At 32.2% G+C, this 17,501-nt stretch overlaps 1 protein-coding gene across 2 annotated transcripts in view; it reads right to left on the reverse strand.

Moving 5' to 3' along the window:
- KCNT2 (potassium sodium-activated channel subfamily T member 2) overlaps positions 1-17,501 on the reverse strand; it is a 537,465-nt gene that overhangs the window by 306,999 nt on the left and 212,965 nt on the right. For both annotated transcript variants that reach the window (XM_074222275.1, XM_074222274.1), the window contains exon 8: positions 17,038-17,132. In XM_074222275.1, coding sequence (XP_074078376.1) covers positions 17,038-17,132 — 95 coding nt within the window. The remainder of the gene's footprint in view (positions 1-17,037; positions 17,133-17,501) is intronic.

A 17,501-nucleotide genomic window follows, 5' to 3' on the forward strand; every position in this document is an offset into this window, starting at 1 on the left:
AAGAAAGAAGAAAAAGAATTACAGAGTGATTTTTTTCTCCAATGAATCCAAACTTGTTCTGGGTCAGATCTGACTCAAACTCTCCAATGGTTCAGGGTCAGAATTGAAATGAAATGAGACAATATTAGACCATCTAGCAGTAAACAAAAATGAAATTCACTTCAATATAGGATATTCTACAAGATTGAAAAATTGATTGAGGAAGACTGTGAAGTGAAAAAGTTTTACTGATTCCCATATCAGGGAGGCATCTATCTTGGTTCTCCATGGAGTCTGACAACTCCTAATTCCTTGTGGGCTTGGAATTTGATGACTTAAGTGACAAGGAAGTCGTATCAACAGCTCTAGGCCTACTCTCCTCTACCAAGCAATCTCAGGCACAGTTTGACTTAAGGAAAACTAACACACTTTACTTGGCAGGGACCTTAGTAGATCTTGCTCTAACCACAGGAACCTATAATGTATCTTAAAAATAATTCATCTGACATTATTCAGCTCTTAAAAGTATTTGAAAGCTAGGAAGTGATGAAGAATAAAGGATTGAATTACTCAATAACTTGCTCAATTCTAAATTTCAAAGTCAAAGTAAATAAGCATATAGTAAGTACCTACTTTATTCTAGACTAAGCACTGGAATACAAAAATAGAAGGTAAAAGCAGATTCCAGTTCTCAAGAAACTCATAGTCTGATGGGGGAGACAACTTACAAATGATTATGTATAAAGAAAATAAATATAATATAAATCAGAAGGAAGAAACCTGGGGAAAGGCTTCTTAGAGAAGGTGAGATTTTAGTTGGTACTCAAAGAAAGCCAGGTTAAATAATTTTAAACCTCCTCATTTTGATCATTTTTCAACTCAGAAACATTTAGATGGATATTAGATGCCAAAGTATTCATAAGTAGTTTTTTGGGTTTTTTTGTTATTTTTTTTTTTGCTTTTAATTTATTGGGGTTTATCTATATCTCCTGCCCTTCCCCCAGTGGATAGTTTGGTTTACTATTTCTTTGTATTTTATCTTCTCAATTAAACTTGAGGTTTGTAATCAATATATCACATAGACAACTACATTCCTTTAACTCACTCACTTAATTGATTTTCTTTTTCCTCCTGCCATTCCCTGAAGATTATTTCATCTTAGACTTATGTTCCTTACTTTTGTTAATTCATGGACATTTCTTTTCCTTCTGTAAATAATCAGTTAGTATCCTTGCTTTAATGGAAATTATGACTCAATATTATACTACATTTTAGATTTCCTCTTCTTGATCCATTTATTCATCATATCCTTGTTTTCTTAGTTATGTTTCTATAAGTAAGGATTGTGATATTAGAGTCCAAGTAAGGTAAGGTAAGCCCTTTACAACTAAGAGATAAGAGAATTTAATCTAGAAATTTATATATAATTTATCCATTTTTCTTCTGTTCATTGTTATCTTTTCAGTTTCTCCCTTAAATACTTTTTTTTAAAATTTGATTTAGCTGAGTCTATGCCAGATTTTAATTTTTACCTCCACTATCACTTACTATTTTAAAATGTGATAGTGTTTATATTCATCCAGCAGCCGCTTCTCTAAATTTTCAAATAAGTTTTTATTCTGAACCAGCATTGCCCTTATTATTTGACAAAGAAATTCAGGTTTTTATTGGATTTTGCAGCACTAATGGTTTGCTCCTAGAAGAACAATGGAATGTGTTGGAAAAACTTCCTTTGGAAAGCAAGACAGGCTATATCAATGATTTTTAAAACACATTTCCTTTTTTGTCTTTAATATGTAACAGTATTGAAATAGCTCAAAATAAAGTTGCCTTCCTTTGGCATAATATTTTCTTTTCTTCTTGGTACAGAACTATGATTTCATTGATGTAGGAAACTGCTAGTTAGGAAACTCCCTCTGCCAATGCAGAATAGCAGCTCTTCTCTTTGATCTCAAATGCTCAAGCAAGTCAGAAATCCAGGAGTTAATTTGGAAATGACTCCCACATTGGTAACAAGTTGTTATTTTTCTATCAAAATATCATTTTCATTTTCCAATGATATCATTCAATGCAAGAAGAAATTCTTCCTTTTGTATATGGAGAATCTACAAGTATGACTTCATGTCTTTCTTCTAAACTATATTTTCTAATATATTTTGCTATCTCTTCCTTGCTCATCATTTGACTGAAATATTAAAGTATCTGTAATTTAATATTGATATTTATATGTAGCTCTTTAAAAAAGAATTTATCTGCATCTTCATCCTCTGCAACAGATAATGGTACATAAGATGCAATTATTTTCTTATACAAATTTCTTTAATAGGTTCATTTTTAAAAGAGGAATTGCATTTTAAGAGAGAGAGAGAGAGAGAAGAATGGATATGAAATTGACAAAAATGAATCCAAGAGGTTTCTCACTGTAAAAATCTGGTATATAGAATACTTGTAAACAAAAACTTGATAAATGCTTAAATATTAAAGTATTTCCAAAAAGCAAGATTGAAGATTTCAGTCAATATTTAATATGAAGGCTTCATTCTTACAGTTCTATATAGGATGGACCACTTGGCAAAGTAGTGTAATCCATGATTTACTTAAATAAAAGAACAGCATTTTAATGCAAATGGAAGTGCTTAGTCTCAAGTGGCATGTAACTGCAAAAGTTTATTCCTGTGATTCTTTGCCAGGAAAGGCTGAATTTCTTGTTAAGCTACTTAATATGAATTGCTGATGTGTCCATTTCTATATTTTGCTTCTCTATCCTGAGAAGGAAATTCACAGAATTCAACTACAACTCCTTCAACATAAGGAAAAAGAAGAGATGAAGTTAGTTGCTTCAGTGGTGCTGGTGGAAGCAAGGATTCAGGTACTCTGGCAGGGCAAGTGATCTCACCATACAATTCTTCACACATCTCTATAAAGATAGAACTTTTTATTTATTTTTTTTACAAATGTAAGTCATGAATTCTACATTATAAAATGATTAAATAACCCACAATTTTATGCTTCTTCTTCTTTTAGTGTGCAAAATTAAATCATCTTTGCCAAATTATTTAGTTGATTCTCCAAGGATAATCAATAAGCCATACTTTCATTTATCTACACCCTCATTTTGTCATCTGGTGTTAGAGTAAGAATGACATGATAGTGTATCATTCAGTTGCTCCAAGGGTATGCTTCCTCGAGGATTCATGAATGAATGGATGTATCACTTACTTAGCATTACTAGAATATAAAGAAAGGGAAATAATATTACTTGCTACCAAGAAACTCAAAATCTAAAGAAAACAACATTATAAACAGCTACGTATAACTAAGATACATAAGCTTGGAAGGCACTAAGATTAAAAAGGACTAAAAAAGGCTTTTTGGAGAATAAAACATGTTAACTGAGACTTGAAGGAAGCCAGGGAAACAAGAAGGCAGAGATGGAAAGGGAGAACATTCTAAGCATGGGGAACAGCCAGTAAAAACACTTGGGAATCAAGAGATTCAATCATTTGTGAGAAAAAACAAGGAAAGTCAAAAAACTGTGATTCTTGGCACACTTTGCCCCCTTTCACTCTATTCTGTAATCATCATTGCAAAGTCAGAAGGGGGAAATTAAAAAAAATTTTGAAGTTTTTGTTTTGTTCCGAAGGTTAACCTTGCCCCCAACTTCTTAACCAAATGGGCAGTTTCATTATTGTTGGCAAGCATGAACTTTACAAATAAGAGACAATTATTTTCCAGGAACATACTCAACACTTTAGAAAATAGTAGAACTTGCCCAAACTTGCACTTTACTGGCATAACTCGCTCTATTTCACAAAGAAGCTTATGAAGATAAAATATCTGTAATTATCCATAAGATAAATGGAAAGATCAGGTACCTCAAGTTGGCTTTCTTTTCTCTACACTGAATATATGATACAATGATAAATGATATTCTAAAAATATCACTAGGGAGATTTTCAAATTATAGACTTGCAGAATGTGTGCAATCTATGATCACTTATCAACCTAATCTTTTTTTTCCTATATATTCTGTAGTTACAAAAGTATACCATGAGAAATGATCTTTAAAATCACAATTTGCTAATTTTGATTATATTAAATTAAAAAAGTTTTTATACAAACAAAACCACTTGTAATCAAAATCAAAAGAAATGTAATAAATTGGGTAAAAATTTTTACAACTAGTATTTCCTACAAAGGACTCATTTCTAAAATATATAGAGAACTAACTCAAATTTATAATAAAAGAAGTCATTCTCCAATTGACAGAGGGTCAGAGGATATGCAGAGACAATTTACAGATGAGGAAATCAAAGCAATCCATAAGCTTATAAAAAAATTGCCCTAAATCATTACTGATTAGAGAAATGCAAATTAAAGCATCTCTGAGGTACCACCTCACACCTCCCAGAATGATAAATGTTGGAAGGGATGCAGGAAATCTGTGACACTAATACATTGTTGGTGGAGCTGTGAACTCAACCAATGTTTCCTGAGAGCAATTTGGAATTATGCTCAAAGGGCAATAAAAATGTGCATACCCTTAGGAGATCATGAAAAGGGGTAAAAACATCACATGTACAATATTCATAGCAGCTCTGTGGTGGCAAAAAATTGGAAACTGAGTGAATGTCCATCAATTGGGGAATGGCTGAACAAATTGTGGTTTGTGTACATTATGGAACACTATTGTTCTATTAGAAAACCGTAGGGATGGGAATTCAGAGAAGCCTGGAAGGATTTGCATGAACTGATGCTGAGGGAGATGAGCAGAACCAGAAGAACATTGTATACCCTAAACTTTATGGACTTGCTCATTCCATCAGTGCCACAAGCAGGCACAGTACTGGGGTATCTGTGATGGAGACTACGACCTGTATGCAGAAAAAGAATCATGGAGCTTGAACAAACAGCAAAGACTATTACCTTTAATTAAAAATAAAAACCTCAATATCTTATTACATAATTTTGCTCTCTCTTATATTTTATTTTTTCCTTAAGACTATGATTACCGTCTCAACACATTCAATTTTGATCCAATGTATATACCATGGAAACAATGTAAAGATTAATCAGGCTGCCTTCTGTGGGGATAGGGGGTAGAACAGAAAAATTGGGGGAAAAGCTTTAAAATTCAAAAAACAATAAAAAAATCACAATCTGCAGGTATGTAAAAATCTAAAAGTATTTACAAAACTGTTTATATGATTATATTATTATCTAAAAACCAATAATTTATGCAAAGATTACATCTAATATCTTCCTTTTAAACCAAATATCTAATTAACTAGAATAAAATTTTTTGCAAACCTTTTTAATTTGTTTAATCACTTTAATGCTATTTATTCAAAAGAAGATGCAGGCTTGTCCTTCTTTGAAATTTTTATTACGGAAACACTACACCAGTCAAAGGTATAAGTAGCAACAAAGATGACCATTTTAGCTCATATTTTTTATCTTTAAAAAGTAGGTGAAGTTTAGTAGTGTTATGTTAGTCATATAGTCTAATCCATAATGAAAACAGAATCCTTAGTACCACATACTCAACAGAGGGTCATCTAGTAGCTATTCAAAGACTCATTGAAGGGAAACACTACTTTCCAAAGCAGCCCATGTCAATTATCAATAGCTCCCATTGTTAAAAAGCTTCTTGACAACAGGTCTCAATTTGCTTCTTTCCATCTTCCATACATTTATTTTAGTTCTGAATAGTTGGGGGCATATGGAATAGCCCTCACTCTTCTTTTATACCCTTCAAATATCCCTAAGCCCTTTTTTATCCAAGTTTTAGTATACCACAATCTCACTGGTGACAAAAAAATCAGTAGCTTTTTAAAAACATGGGTGTATATGAAATAAATGAAACATAGTAATTTGAGTGACATGGTCAAGGAAAGATATTATGAACTACAACCTTATGATGTTTTTGTTAATAATGTCCATTTCCCTGAGAGAATTTCTTTTAAAATTCCTCCATATTCAAGGGTTTGTATAAAGTCAAATCCTCAGGAGCAAGTTGACCTTGATGCTGCCCAGTATATTGCCTTATACTTTTGTCTAGTGCCTTTTTTGTGATAGGGGGATGAACTCCCTTCAATAATTTCTGAAAAGGTCTCTTGAACTGAACAAAGAAGAAGCAAGTGGTTGGGGAACAAAGGTGATTGAAGTTAATTATCAGAGACTTTGCTTCTGCTGCGGGTGAGTTATTAATCCAGGGGGATTTGAGGTAAGCACTATAATCTCTAGAGAAGTCTTGGGAAGAAAAAAAGATTAGCTAAGAAATTACCTAATTTACTAGGAAGTACTCTCAAGAGGCATATTATTAAGGAGAGTTTTATTTTCTGATTTGTTTATCTTCACAGCTAATTAGAAATAAAAAAATCAGAAATAAATAGATTCAGAAGATTTAACAAAATAATGTTGATTCACTTTCTAAAATTTTAAACAAATTATTTTATTTCATTGAACTGAAATATGACTAACTTAATGTACTATTTTATAACAGACATATTTCTTAAGTTCAACCAATAAATAGAAAATATTAATTTTCCAGAGATTTTGGTAGGTATAATACTCCCAAGCAAGAAATGTCCCTCCAGAGAATTTGGGAACTAAATAAGAAAATTTAACAATTACTTTCAGTAGGTTGCTGCTGTTGTTGTTTTTAAATTGGTAAAGTGGTAAGGTACATTTAGACTTCTTGGACAGGAGAACACTGAGTGGGAATATATGTGGATTTTGTTCAAATAATATCAAGGGGAAGGGTAACTGAATAGAAGGGAATTGTGTTCCCTGATTATTTCTGTTTATGAGTGGGTTCAGTAGAAGGCGGGGAGAAAAACTAAAAAAAAAACTTTCTAGAAATTCATGTATTAGATATATTCTCCGATGAGAGAATGCCAATGGATCAAGATCTATTGTAGTGTATAGAAAAGGCACTCAGGAAGATAATAGGAAAAAGGGAAACAAGGTTTGTTATCTTGACCGCAATAGTCTATAAATAGACTTTTGCCAGGCAAAGCAACCTGACAATCCCACAGCATTCATTCTAGGATTGTCATTTGGTCTGGGAGTATGCATATGTGTGTGTGTGTCTGTGTCTGTGTCTGTGTCTATGTCTATGTGTGTGTCTGTATTTGTGTCTGTGTCTATATGTGTGTCTATATCTGTGTGTGTGCATGTGTGTGTGCATGTGTGTGTGCATGTATTTGCATGCATATGCATGAGGCAATTGGGGTTAAGAGCCTTTCCCAGGGTCACACATTTCCAAGAGTATATTCAAAGCAGTTTAATCCAAATATAGAAAGCATAAACTCATGAAAGGAAGAGACTTTCACATTACCTTACAATTATTACAGGATGTCCTTACTTCCCACATTAGCCTTTGGAGAACTAACCATTCATGTAAGAAATCATAGGATTATAGAAAGTCAGACTATATTTTCAGTATACAGATAGAGATTGGTTAAAATCTGTTATTTGAGAGGATATAAAGTGCTGAGCTAGATAACCTGTTAATTATGCCTTTTGTTAAAAGGGAAAGCAAAAAGGACTAAAACATAACTTAATTTCCCTCACTGATTTATAAAGTTTATCTAATTTAAAGAACTGAAAATCACTATTTTCAGCTACTAGTTATATCACCATCGCAACTGTAAATCCCTAAATGTCAGTTATTATTATTATTATTATTATTAGTGTTTTTACAATTATTACCATGAAACTGAAACAGAAATCAGACTCCTGCCAATGTTAATGCTACCTAATTTGTTCCAGAGCCTGTCCTTGATGAGTGTGTCAGATAACTGTTGCTTGATATATAAGAATTGGGTAAAGTTGTTTAATGGAGATCTATAAACTCTATAATAATAAGGAAAGGAAAGGTACATGGTGCAAATTGTCTCCATCTAAATACACACTGTTCAGGAAGGGTGTATCTATTGAATTCTTCTTCATTTTTTATTTTGCTCTGTAAGGATTTGCAATATAATTTGGAAAATATCAAGAGATTTGTGGCATAATATCTACCTGTCATATTTATAACTCTTTTAAAATGTTGCAAAGATAAAATTCTGCTTCTACCATGCAGGAAAAGTTCACGAACTGATAATCTGTGTAAACAATTTAGTTGTGATTAGAAGCAGCAATGCGATAGACATATCACTGACTGTGAATCAGGAGAAATAAGTCTAGAATCCAAAGCCACTACTGTGTGATTTTAATGTAGTCACAAAAGTCTTTCTCCCTTTATTTTCTTTAGCTATAAAACAAGGCAATGAATTAGATGGCAACTAAAAGGTACATTTCATTTGAGTAATGATATTCTCACTAGAGAAAAATTTATCAATTTTCAGTACAATTTTGGTGGTAGTGAGGATAATTTATATGCTTTATTCATTTTTTTTCCAATTTAGGAATCCCTGACAGTTCGACTTTTACAGAATTACAAAGGCTAGCCTATCCCCCTTTACCTGTACTTTCCCCAGAATACCTGTAATGCCCTCTCACATTTTTTTCTGTTCAATTTCATTTAGCAAGACAACTGCACACCAAACAGAGATGACAATGACAATATACTTCCTGTACCCTGTGACCATGTCTGTTCTTGGCCATTCCCATGGTGGTTCAACTACTTTGCTTTCTCTATTATGCCAATGTCTTTGCCAACTGGGGTCCCTAATTTTTGTGCCATTAGTGTTTTAGTAAATTTTTCTTACTTCAATGTATTTTATCACAGTGATCAGTGAGGAAGTAAGTGTAAGGTGTTAGCTAATACAACTGTAACATGGATATGATAGTGAAAATAGCATTTCCTTTGAGAATCTTTGAGCATTTTAATTAAAGAAGGGTTAAGGAAAAGAAAAAAGGCAGTGATGAGAGTCTGAATTGAGAAATAATTTGGAGCAGTGTATATATATAGAGAGAGAGTTGAGGCACTTCCTTTCATGTTCCTAGCCAAACTTTGATAGAGATTCTCACAGACTATGGGCCTAGTTATTGCATAGTTTATCATAAATATACAAAGAGCTTCAGGACAAAAACAAAAACAACAAAAAACATTGCTTCCCAATTTTGTTCATTGAGGTGATCCCAGTTTCCAAGGGCAATAACAATGGAGTAAACCCAACCAAACTTGGAACCATTTTCATCCTGGGTTATTGACAACTTTCAAATTTCAAGTCACTCAACTGTTCTTTCCTCAGTTTTTTGTCTGCAAAATGGGAATAATACTACTTATTTCTAAATGGTTTTGTAAAGATAAAATCATATAATAGTCTTAATGAACCTATAAATGCTATTATAATTGTTATTTATTATAATATAAATGTTAACTTATTTGAGAGCATCTCATCACCAGATTGGTTTCAAAAAGAAAATGTTTTAAGCAATAATAATTCTCGAAGATTCACTACCAAGTCTTGCTGTTGTTGGGTCATTTTAATTGTGTCCAACTCTCTGAATCCCATGTGGGGTTCTCTTGGCAAAGATGTTAGAGTGGTTTGACATTTCCTTCTCCAGCTCATTTTGCTATCATAAAGCAATTGCTAACTGAGTCTGTGATAGAAATATCTACCTTGGCAAAAATCTCAGATCCAAGAAGAATTGAAGTAGACCCACTTCAATTAAGCCAATATATGACAAGAAATAATCTAAGGCACAAGTTCCTGTGGGTTTCTAATTCACAGATCACAAAATGAAGATAGTTTGCAAACTACACTTTTCCAAGTTTAGATTAAAGAATTCTGTCTGAAATAGCTCTGCTATCATTCATAACATATATGGGTTTTTCTTAAAGAAATGAAACACTATAGCATGATTAATTCAACGGTTCCCTGAAGTAGGGAGTATGTAATGATTTAAGTAAGTTTCTGGCACATCTAATTTCTTATTAGGAAACTGCCAGGATAATAAATGCATCTAAAGAATGTAGAAAGAATCACTCCCTAGTGTGCGAAAGACACACCAAAGATAAATCTGAGAATTAATGGCAACTCAGCTCTAGAAGTTTGGTCAAAAAGAACACTGAAGATGAGCAGAAATAACTTTAGGCTAGATCTATATAGTTATTTTCAAATTAAATCATATATCAGAAAACTAATTTTGATTGGAATATTGTTTAAGGACAAAACATATTATCCAGCTAATTCATTGTCCATATTTCTACTTTAGTAAACATTATATGTTTAGTCTTATATGATTAGTCAGCAGTGTATAGCAACTATTTCAAGTTTCTTTGTGACTGTCATTCACTACTTTTATAAAATTAAATTATAAGAAAATGAGAGCCAAACATCAAAGGATTGATGATAAATGCTATTATGATATATTAATCTGCCTGCTACAATCAATAGTACTTATCTTTTCACTGTATCTGTTCTCAAGGGGCTACTTGCCTAACAGCTGAAGCAAGTTCTTTGCATACTAATGACAGTCCTTCAATGAACCACTTCGAGTGCTCACTAATAAGTGAACACCTACCAAGAAAGTCTCAAATAAACTTGGACAAGGAGCATTAATCACTTCTAAGTAGCCTAAACTTTTAGAAAATAGATGGATGAATTTAGTTTCTGCCCCAGCAGGACATTGGTGAATTTATTCAGGTACTAAATTTGGACTAAAATAAATAAATAAATACATACATACATACATACATATATACATATATATGTGTGTATATATATATAATATATATATTTGAAATGATTTATGAAAGAAATCACAAATTCATAAATAATAATTATACTGAAAAACTAAATTCATTCAAATAGTCATGAAAATATAGAAAACAAGGAAACAAAAGCAACAGCAATTATCAGATCACTGAATAATTGGATTTGTAGCCATTTTTTAACTGATGTATTAACTATAAGAATCTGTTACCAGAGAGCAGTTGGTTAGAATGTATCATTAAATCTTTTCAACTTTATTCTTTTCTATTCACTGAACATTGTATAATAAGCCAAAGTCATGTGTTTGATCCCATTTGCACCAGTGTACTTGGCTTTGTTTCACAGTCAAACACTGAATCTAAAATCTAAGCCAGCTGTCTCCTAAATGTGGATCACTGGTTCAAAAGGGGACCTAGCTAAAGTAAAGATGGATTGGCAAAACTCTATTTATTATGATCGGGAAATTAATTTAGAGTACTCTTCTCATGAACAATAGGCAAATATAACATATGTACATTTTATATATACATATATATTACATTATCCTATCAACAATAGGTCAATATCAAATATATATAATCATCTGTTCATACTCTCTCTCTATATATATATTATACAAATGTATGCATATATGTGTGAATTATAATATAGTATATTACTCTACCAAAAGTAGGCCAATATCATAAAAATATATTAACATATAAGCAGTTTATTATCTATTTTATCCTATTAATCAAATGTTCTATCTTTACATGAATTAAACAGTCTTTTAAAATATATTTACTCTATAATGAGATCTGTTATTGCAAGTCTTCCTTTTCTTTTTCTTCATGATACATCTTTATTATTATTGGCTATTTGTTCCATCACATAAGTATCAACAATTTATCCAATTCTACAACTGCTTAGGACATTCTGATTGGAATTGTTTTCAATATATAAAATAATTTTGGTAGTACTATTGTCTTTACATCCTGGGTACAACCTACTCACATATCCCAGAATTTCAGAGCTGACAGAAATGTTAATAGCTATCTAGCCCTATGTTGAATTGAAAAAAAGATTCCCCCTGTGTTTTACTAAGAAGTGGTCACCTGACCTCTGCCTGAATCAAAGCTCCAGTGAAAGATAACTCATCTGAAGTAGTTTGATTAGGGAATAACTAAATAATGTTATATTAACTTATTAATTATTAATGTTATAGAATATTAATGTATAATAAGAAATGACAGATGTAAATATACCAAATATACAGAGTAAAATTATAACCAGGAAAATCTTATTCCCAGTGATCAAATAATTTAATTTTTTTAAAAAGCTGCAGTAATAAGCTAAATGCTTTTTCTTGTCCCCAAAGAGATGAGAAAATTTACTTCTCTCTCTCCTTTGACATAATAGGGGACAACAAATGAAGAATAAAATATATATTGTCACAATCTGTTAATATTTTGATATATTTTGTTGCATGTTTTTTAATATTTTTGTCACAAGGAAAGTTAATTATATAAAGATAATATAATCAGAGATTTAGTAATCATAAAAATAAATATAAGAACAAGTTGAAAAAGAAGAGAACCCATTATCTTCTTTGAGAACCCATTTTATTTTCAACAATTCTGATTATACTAAAAACTCAATATGAGTCAGTGTGATATTCAATTCAATAAATATTTTTATATGCCAACTACATACAAGTTATAAGAATTCAAGTAAAATATGAAAGGGAGCCAAATATTGATGAGAGCATTTACTGATATTGCAGCAAAAAAGCTAACATTATCCTAATCTTTATTAAGAAAAAAATATCATATTCAGGAATTAAGAAGCTTAAGATAGCCCGATTGAACTTTTCCCTAGTGGGACTCCATAACAGAGTATTGTTTTCAATTCTGAGTCTCACAGTTTTACAAAGATCATTGATAATATGGAGAGCATCTAGAGGAGGATAACTAAGATGTTGAAAAGTTTCCATTAGAAGGAATTAGGTGATGATGATGATGGATGAGGATGATAATTATGATGATGATAGTATTTTGTTCTTCATTCTTGAAGAAGATCATGACATCAGGGAGGTGATGTCATGAGAAGCACATGAACTGCATGAGTGAGGGAGTGCTATGCTAAGTCGCCAACCTCACTTTCTCCTCCAGAGCCATCTTAGTCCAGTGGACAGATATGGACCAGGAAGTCTAGAGATGGCCCTGGATGCAGGATTTAAATGACTTGCTCAAGATCACCCAGCTAGTAAGTGTCAGTTGCATTCTGTCCTCCTGATCCCAAGAGCAGTGCTCTATCCACTGAATCACCTAGCTTTGTTTAGATTGGAGATTTCAAGGGAAACTTGTTATTGTTTCAAGGATTCTAAACACTTTTTGAGTTTTTTTGTTTTAAGTTTGAACTTTGTTTTACCTTGTTGATTTTTTAATATTAATAATCAATGAAGATAGTGGAAATGCAAATTCTATGGAAATTTACTTCTATTCTGTGACCATAACTATTTCCACAATATGGAAAAAGAACTATGACATGCCTCTTTTTTAATCACAGAAAGAATATCTTTTTACTATATCCATTTACAAAGGGCTATTTGCTTGGCAGCTGAATCAGAAAAACCTAGAATTCATGAACAATAGAGTATTTTGCATGCTAATAACCATCCTTCAGTAACTTCTACAATCAGTAGCTAAGGGCAAATACTTAAAAATAAAGAACAAAATGTTATGCTTACAAATGGTATGCTAATTTTACAGCTGGTGGAATGAGACCCAGAAATATCAATTTTACTAGTTTCTAAATGTAGAATCACAGAATCTTAGAGTGAAAAGGATTTCAAAGGCCATTGAGTTCAACCAATATTTGAATAGGAATCCCTTTTAAATTTTTCAGAGAAGTGGTCATGCAGCCTTTGAATGTAGATCTCTAATGAAAGGGCAACTGTTTCCTCTTGAGAAAGATCATTTCCCTTTGAGATAATTTAATTATAAATGAATTTTTGCTTATATCAAGTATAAATCTACCTCTCTAATTCCAGCTATTTACTTTGGTTTGGCCCCTTAGGACCAACAGAGAAAGCTGATTATCTCCTGCACTTTCAGATATTTGAAGATAGTTATTAAGCCTAGACTTTTTATGTCCCCTATACCTTCTCTCCACCATATACCCAATGAGGGCCTTTTCAGTTCAAAAATCACTGGAGACTCCTGAAACAGTACCACATCTATTGATTCAATTAGAGTAAAATTAAGTAAATATTCTCTAGGAATGTTTCTGTTCTAGAATCCTTTATTTTTAAGTCATTGTATCAGTTGCTTTTTACAATTAATGATATATAGTTATACAATACTTACTTTTAATAAGAAAATTCACATTTTAATAGTTATGTATTTCCTATTTTACATTTTAAACAATAAGAATTTATTAGGTACCTCTCTGTAGTTGTCTATACACACCCCCCTTCCCCAATTAGATTATGAAATCTTTGCTAGCAGACACTGTTTTTCCTTCCTTTGAATCCCCAGTGCTATGCATACTATCTAGCAATGATTCATAAATGTTTTCTGCCAGACTGAGGATACAAAGACAAAATAGGAAAACAAAGACAAAATTCCTGTACTCAAGTAGTTCACAATCTAATGGGAGTAGGGGAATACCTGCAAGCAACTAATACATAAAGTATATACAAGATAACTTGGGGGTTAGAAGAGGGCTGAGAAGGTAAGTGAAGACACTGGGAAAGACATCTTGCAGAAGGTACCATGAAGTTGAATCTTTAAGGAAACTAGGGAAGCTAGGAGGAAAAGACAAGGGAGAAGAGTCCAGAAAAGGGATAGAGGGATTGAAAAGTAGATGGAACTGGAAGATGAAGGGACATTCTTGAGGAAGAGAGTAAGGCAGCCAGGGACACTAGATTAGATGTACATTAAATGGAAGATAGGTAAGAAAGGGTCAGTTGTCCAAAAAAGTCAAAAAAGAGAATTCTTTATAATCCTGGAGGTAATAGGGAACCAATGGTGTTTACAGTGAGGGAGGACATTGTAATATGATCAGACTTGCACTTTAGGAAAATAATTTTGGAATTTAACTAAAGTATAAACTTCAGAGGATTTTGAGGCAAGTTGCTCAACAACAAATGACCTGCTACAATAGACTTGAAGTGAAGTGATGGCCTCTACCAGAGTGGTGGCTGAATCAGCAGGGAGAAGGAGAAATATAAGGAAAATGTTGTAAAGGAAATAATGATGGACTCGGCCACAGATGAAATATATGGCAGTGAGTGAGTATGAGGAATGGAGAATGACACTAAGACTGGAAGTGTAGATAAATAAAACAATGATACAATCAATGGTGACAGAGAATTTAGGAAGAGGGGATAATTTGGGAGAAAAGATAATGAGATGTTTTGAATATAGTAATTTAAGATTTCTATCAGATATCCTGTCTGAGATAGACAATTGGCAACTAGAGACATGAGACTGGAAGTCAGTTATTTCACTGGAGAAACCTAAAGATGCAGAATTCAAGTTTTCTGAGGAGATATTTGGACCTAAAAATGTATCTATATCTTTTAAGAATTATCTAAGTATTCATTAATTATCAATATTTTAAATTAATTCTGAGTTTTATTAAGACCTATTCATACAAAAAAATCTATCCCATATATTGCAATTATGTTTTTACTTTTTTCGTCTAATTTTTTCCTAGTAAACTCAATTTCAGGTCAGAACACAGAGATAAATAATGAGTTTGCCTGTATCTGGGATTGCTTTAAAACAGACACAATTATCAGTGGCCATCTCACTTTCTGGAATTTTTTCTTTTGTTTTGTTTTCAGTAGTCAGAGTAGCAGATGCCTACAAATGCAATATGCAATTTCATATAGGAACATCAACCTATGATTCCTTGAACTGTTGGTAGATATAGCTTTTCATTCTAAAATAAAACAAAGTTCTAGATTAATCTTGGCCCTGATGAGTTAGTGTTTGGTTTTATTCCATGCTTAGGACTGCATGGAAGCATCATCATAGATCAAGTGGCATTAGTGACAAAAACCTGAAATGACAGTTTTCTTTTTGGATATTTTTATGCTTTAAAAACTAAGAAAAAAAGGTGCAGGATCCTTCTTCTTTAAATGTTCAAAGAATGTCCACCTGCTGCGTCAAAAATGGCTTGTAATATTTATATCACGTAGTTTTCAATAAAATAGTGAAAAAGAGTTTTTGAATATATTTCATTTTTCATTAGCTTTAAAGGAAAACACAACACTCAAAACCAAGGAGCAGAATAAGCATTTTCAAAATTCAGAAAGAAGACATAGTTTTTGGTTTATGGATACCTTCTAAAGATATTCTTTTATCTCAGATATCTTGAGTTAGGTTCAAATAGAACACAGAGAAGATTGGGCAGTAAGAAAAATAATTGCTTAATTAATTTGACAGATGCTAATAGTCACAAGGAGGATAACAAACCAAAACATTGTTTCTACCAGTTAACATTGATAAACTAAATAATTTCCAGATTCCATTTTATTTTGTAAAGATCAGATAAGATATCCCTAAAGAGCTTCTTAGCATAGTGTTGGCACATGATTGACTCTAAAGAAAAGTTGTTTCCTTCTCCTTTCCCCCTTCCCCTACTATGGAGTTATTTGCTACATTTAAAAAGCACAAGCAGTAAAATAGTAATCTTCATGCTCACACTGGTCAATTTTGTTGCACATAATCATTTTTAAGAAAAAAACACAAAATTAGTGAGAGATTGACATTCTTTGCTTTCCTAAATAAATTAATAGGTTTTTTTTTATTTGGGATGAATTTGGTTATATGCATATTTCATTTCATTTCTTTAGGGAGATTTCCATGTGTAAATACTATAGATTAGCAATTTTTAGACAATTTATACTCTTAGACAGTTGCATGGGTCACTTCACTGAGAAGTTAAGTGACTTATTCATGGCCACAAAGCAAGAATAGCAAAAGGCAAGACTGGAATTCAGAGCTTTCAGATGTCAAACCAAGCCTCTGTTCTTTTCCCACTCCATCTTTACTAAAGTAGACTATTCTTTCTGACAAAAAAGATAAATAATGCACACATCTGGCAAAATGTCTGAGATATAATTTATATTCTATATGAGACAGTTGTTTCTTTGTCCTCTTTGAAAGTTAAAAACAAGCAAAACCTGCAAAATAGTTTTATTTCTATATAGCATTTGCTTCCTTTCATAATATTCATTCCAGAACAAATATCAATTACTAATGCTCTTTTAAGCCAACTATTAATTAAACATTGATTTCAAAAACTTCATTATCTTCCAGAAAAAAAATCAACATGTATATTATAAATGACTCATCATCAAGTTGAAAAAAGCAAATAAAAACTGTTTTTATCTTACCAGGTGAAGATAAGACAAAGTAATGTGGATATTAAAATCAAAACTTGGTTAAACATTGCTGATTGTGTCCGCTGAATGGCTCTATGAAGATCATTCTAAAGTAAAAGCAAAGACAAATAATTTACTACACACACACACACACACACACACACACACACGAACACATTATTTAAAAACTTGTTTAATATCTCTGTATCTCTACTTTTTTTTTCTCTCTATTATTATAATCATAATTTGACCTAGACCTTGGATTTTCACTATAGGGAACTATCTCTCTACAACTGTTCTGCAGATTGCAGTCTGAAGGGGTCCCCTGACAGGCTAATTGATTTGCTTAGGGTTACACATTCAGGAAGCATCAGAGGCCATTTTTTTTAAATATAAGTTTCTTAATTGGCTATGCTCTGTGGCTTCTCACATTTCATATTTAGATTAATTATCATTCCAGGAAAGGGTGCAGTAGC

Source organism: Macrotis lagotis, chromosome 2 (genome assembly GCF_037893015.1).
Source record: "Macrotis lagotis isolate mMagLag1 chromosome 2, bilby.v1.9.chrom.fasta, whole genome shotgun sequence".
Taxonomy (NCBI): Eukaryota; Metazoa; Chordata; class Mammalia; order Peramelemorphia; family Peramelidae; genus Macrotis; species Macrotis lagotis.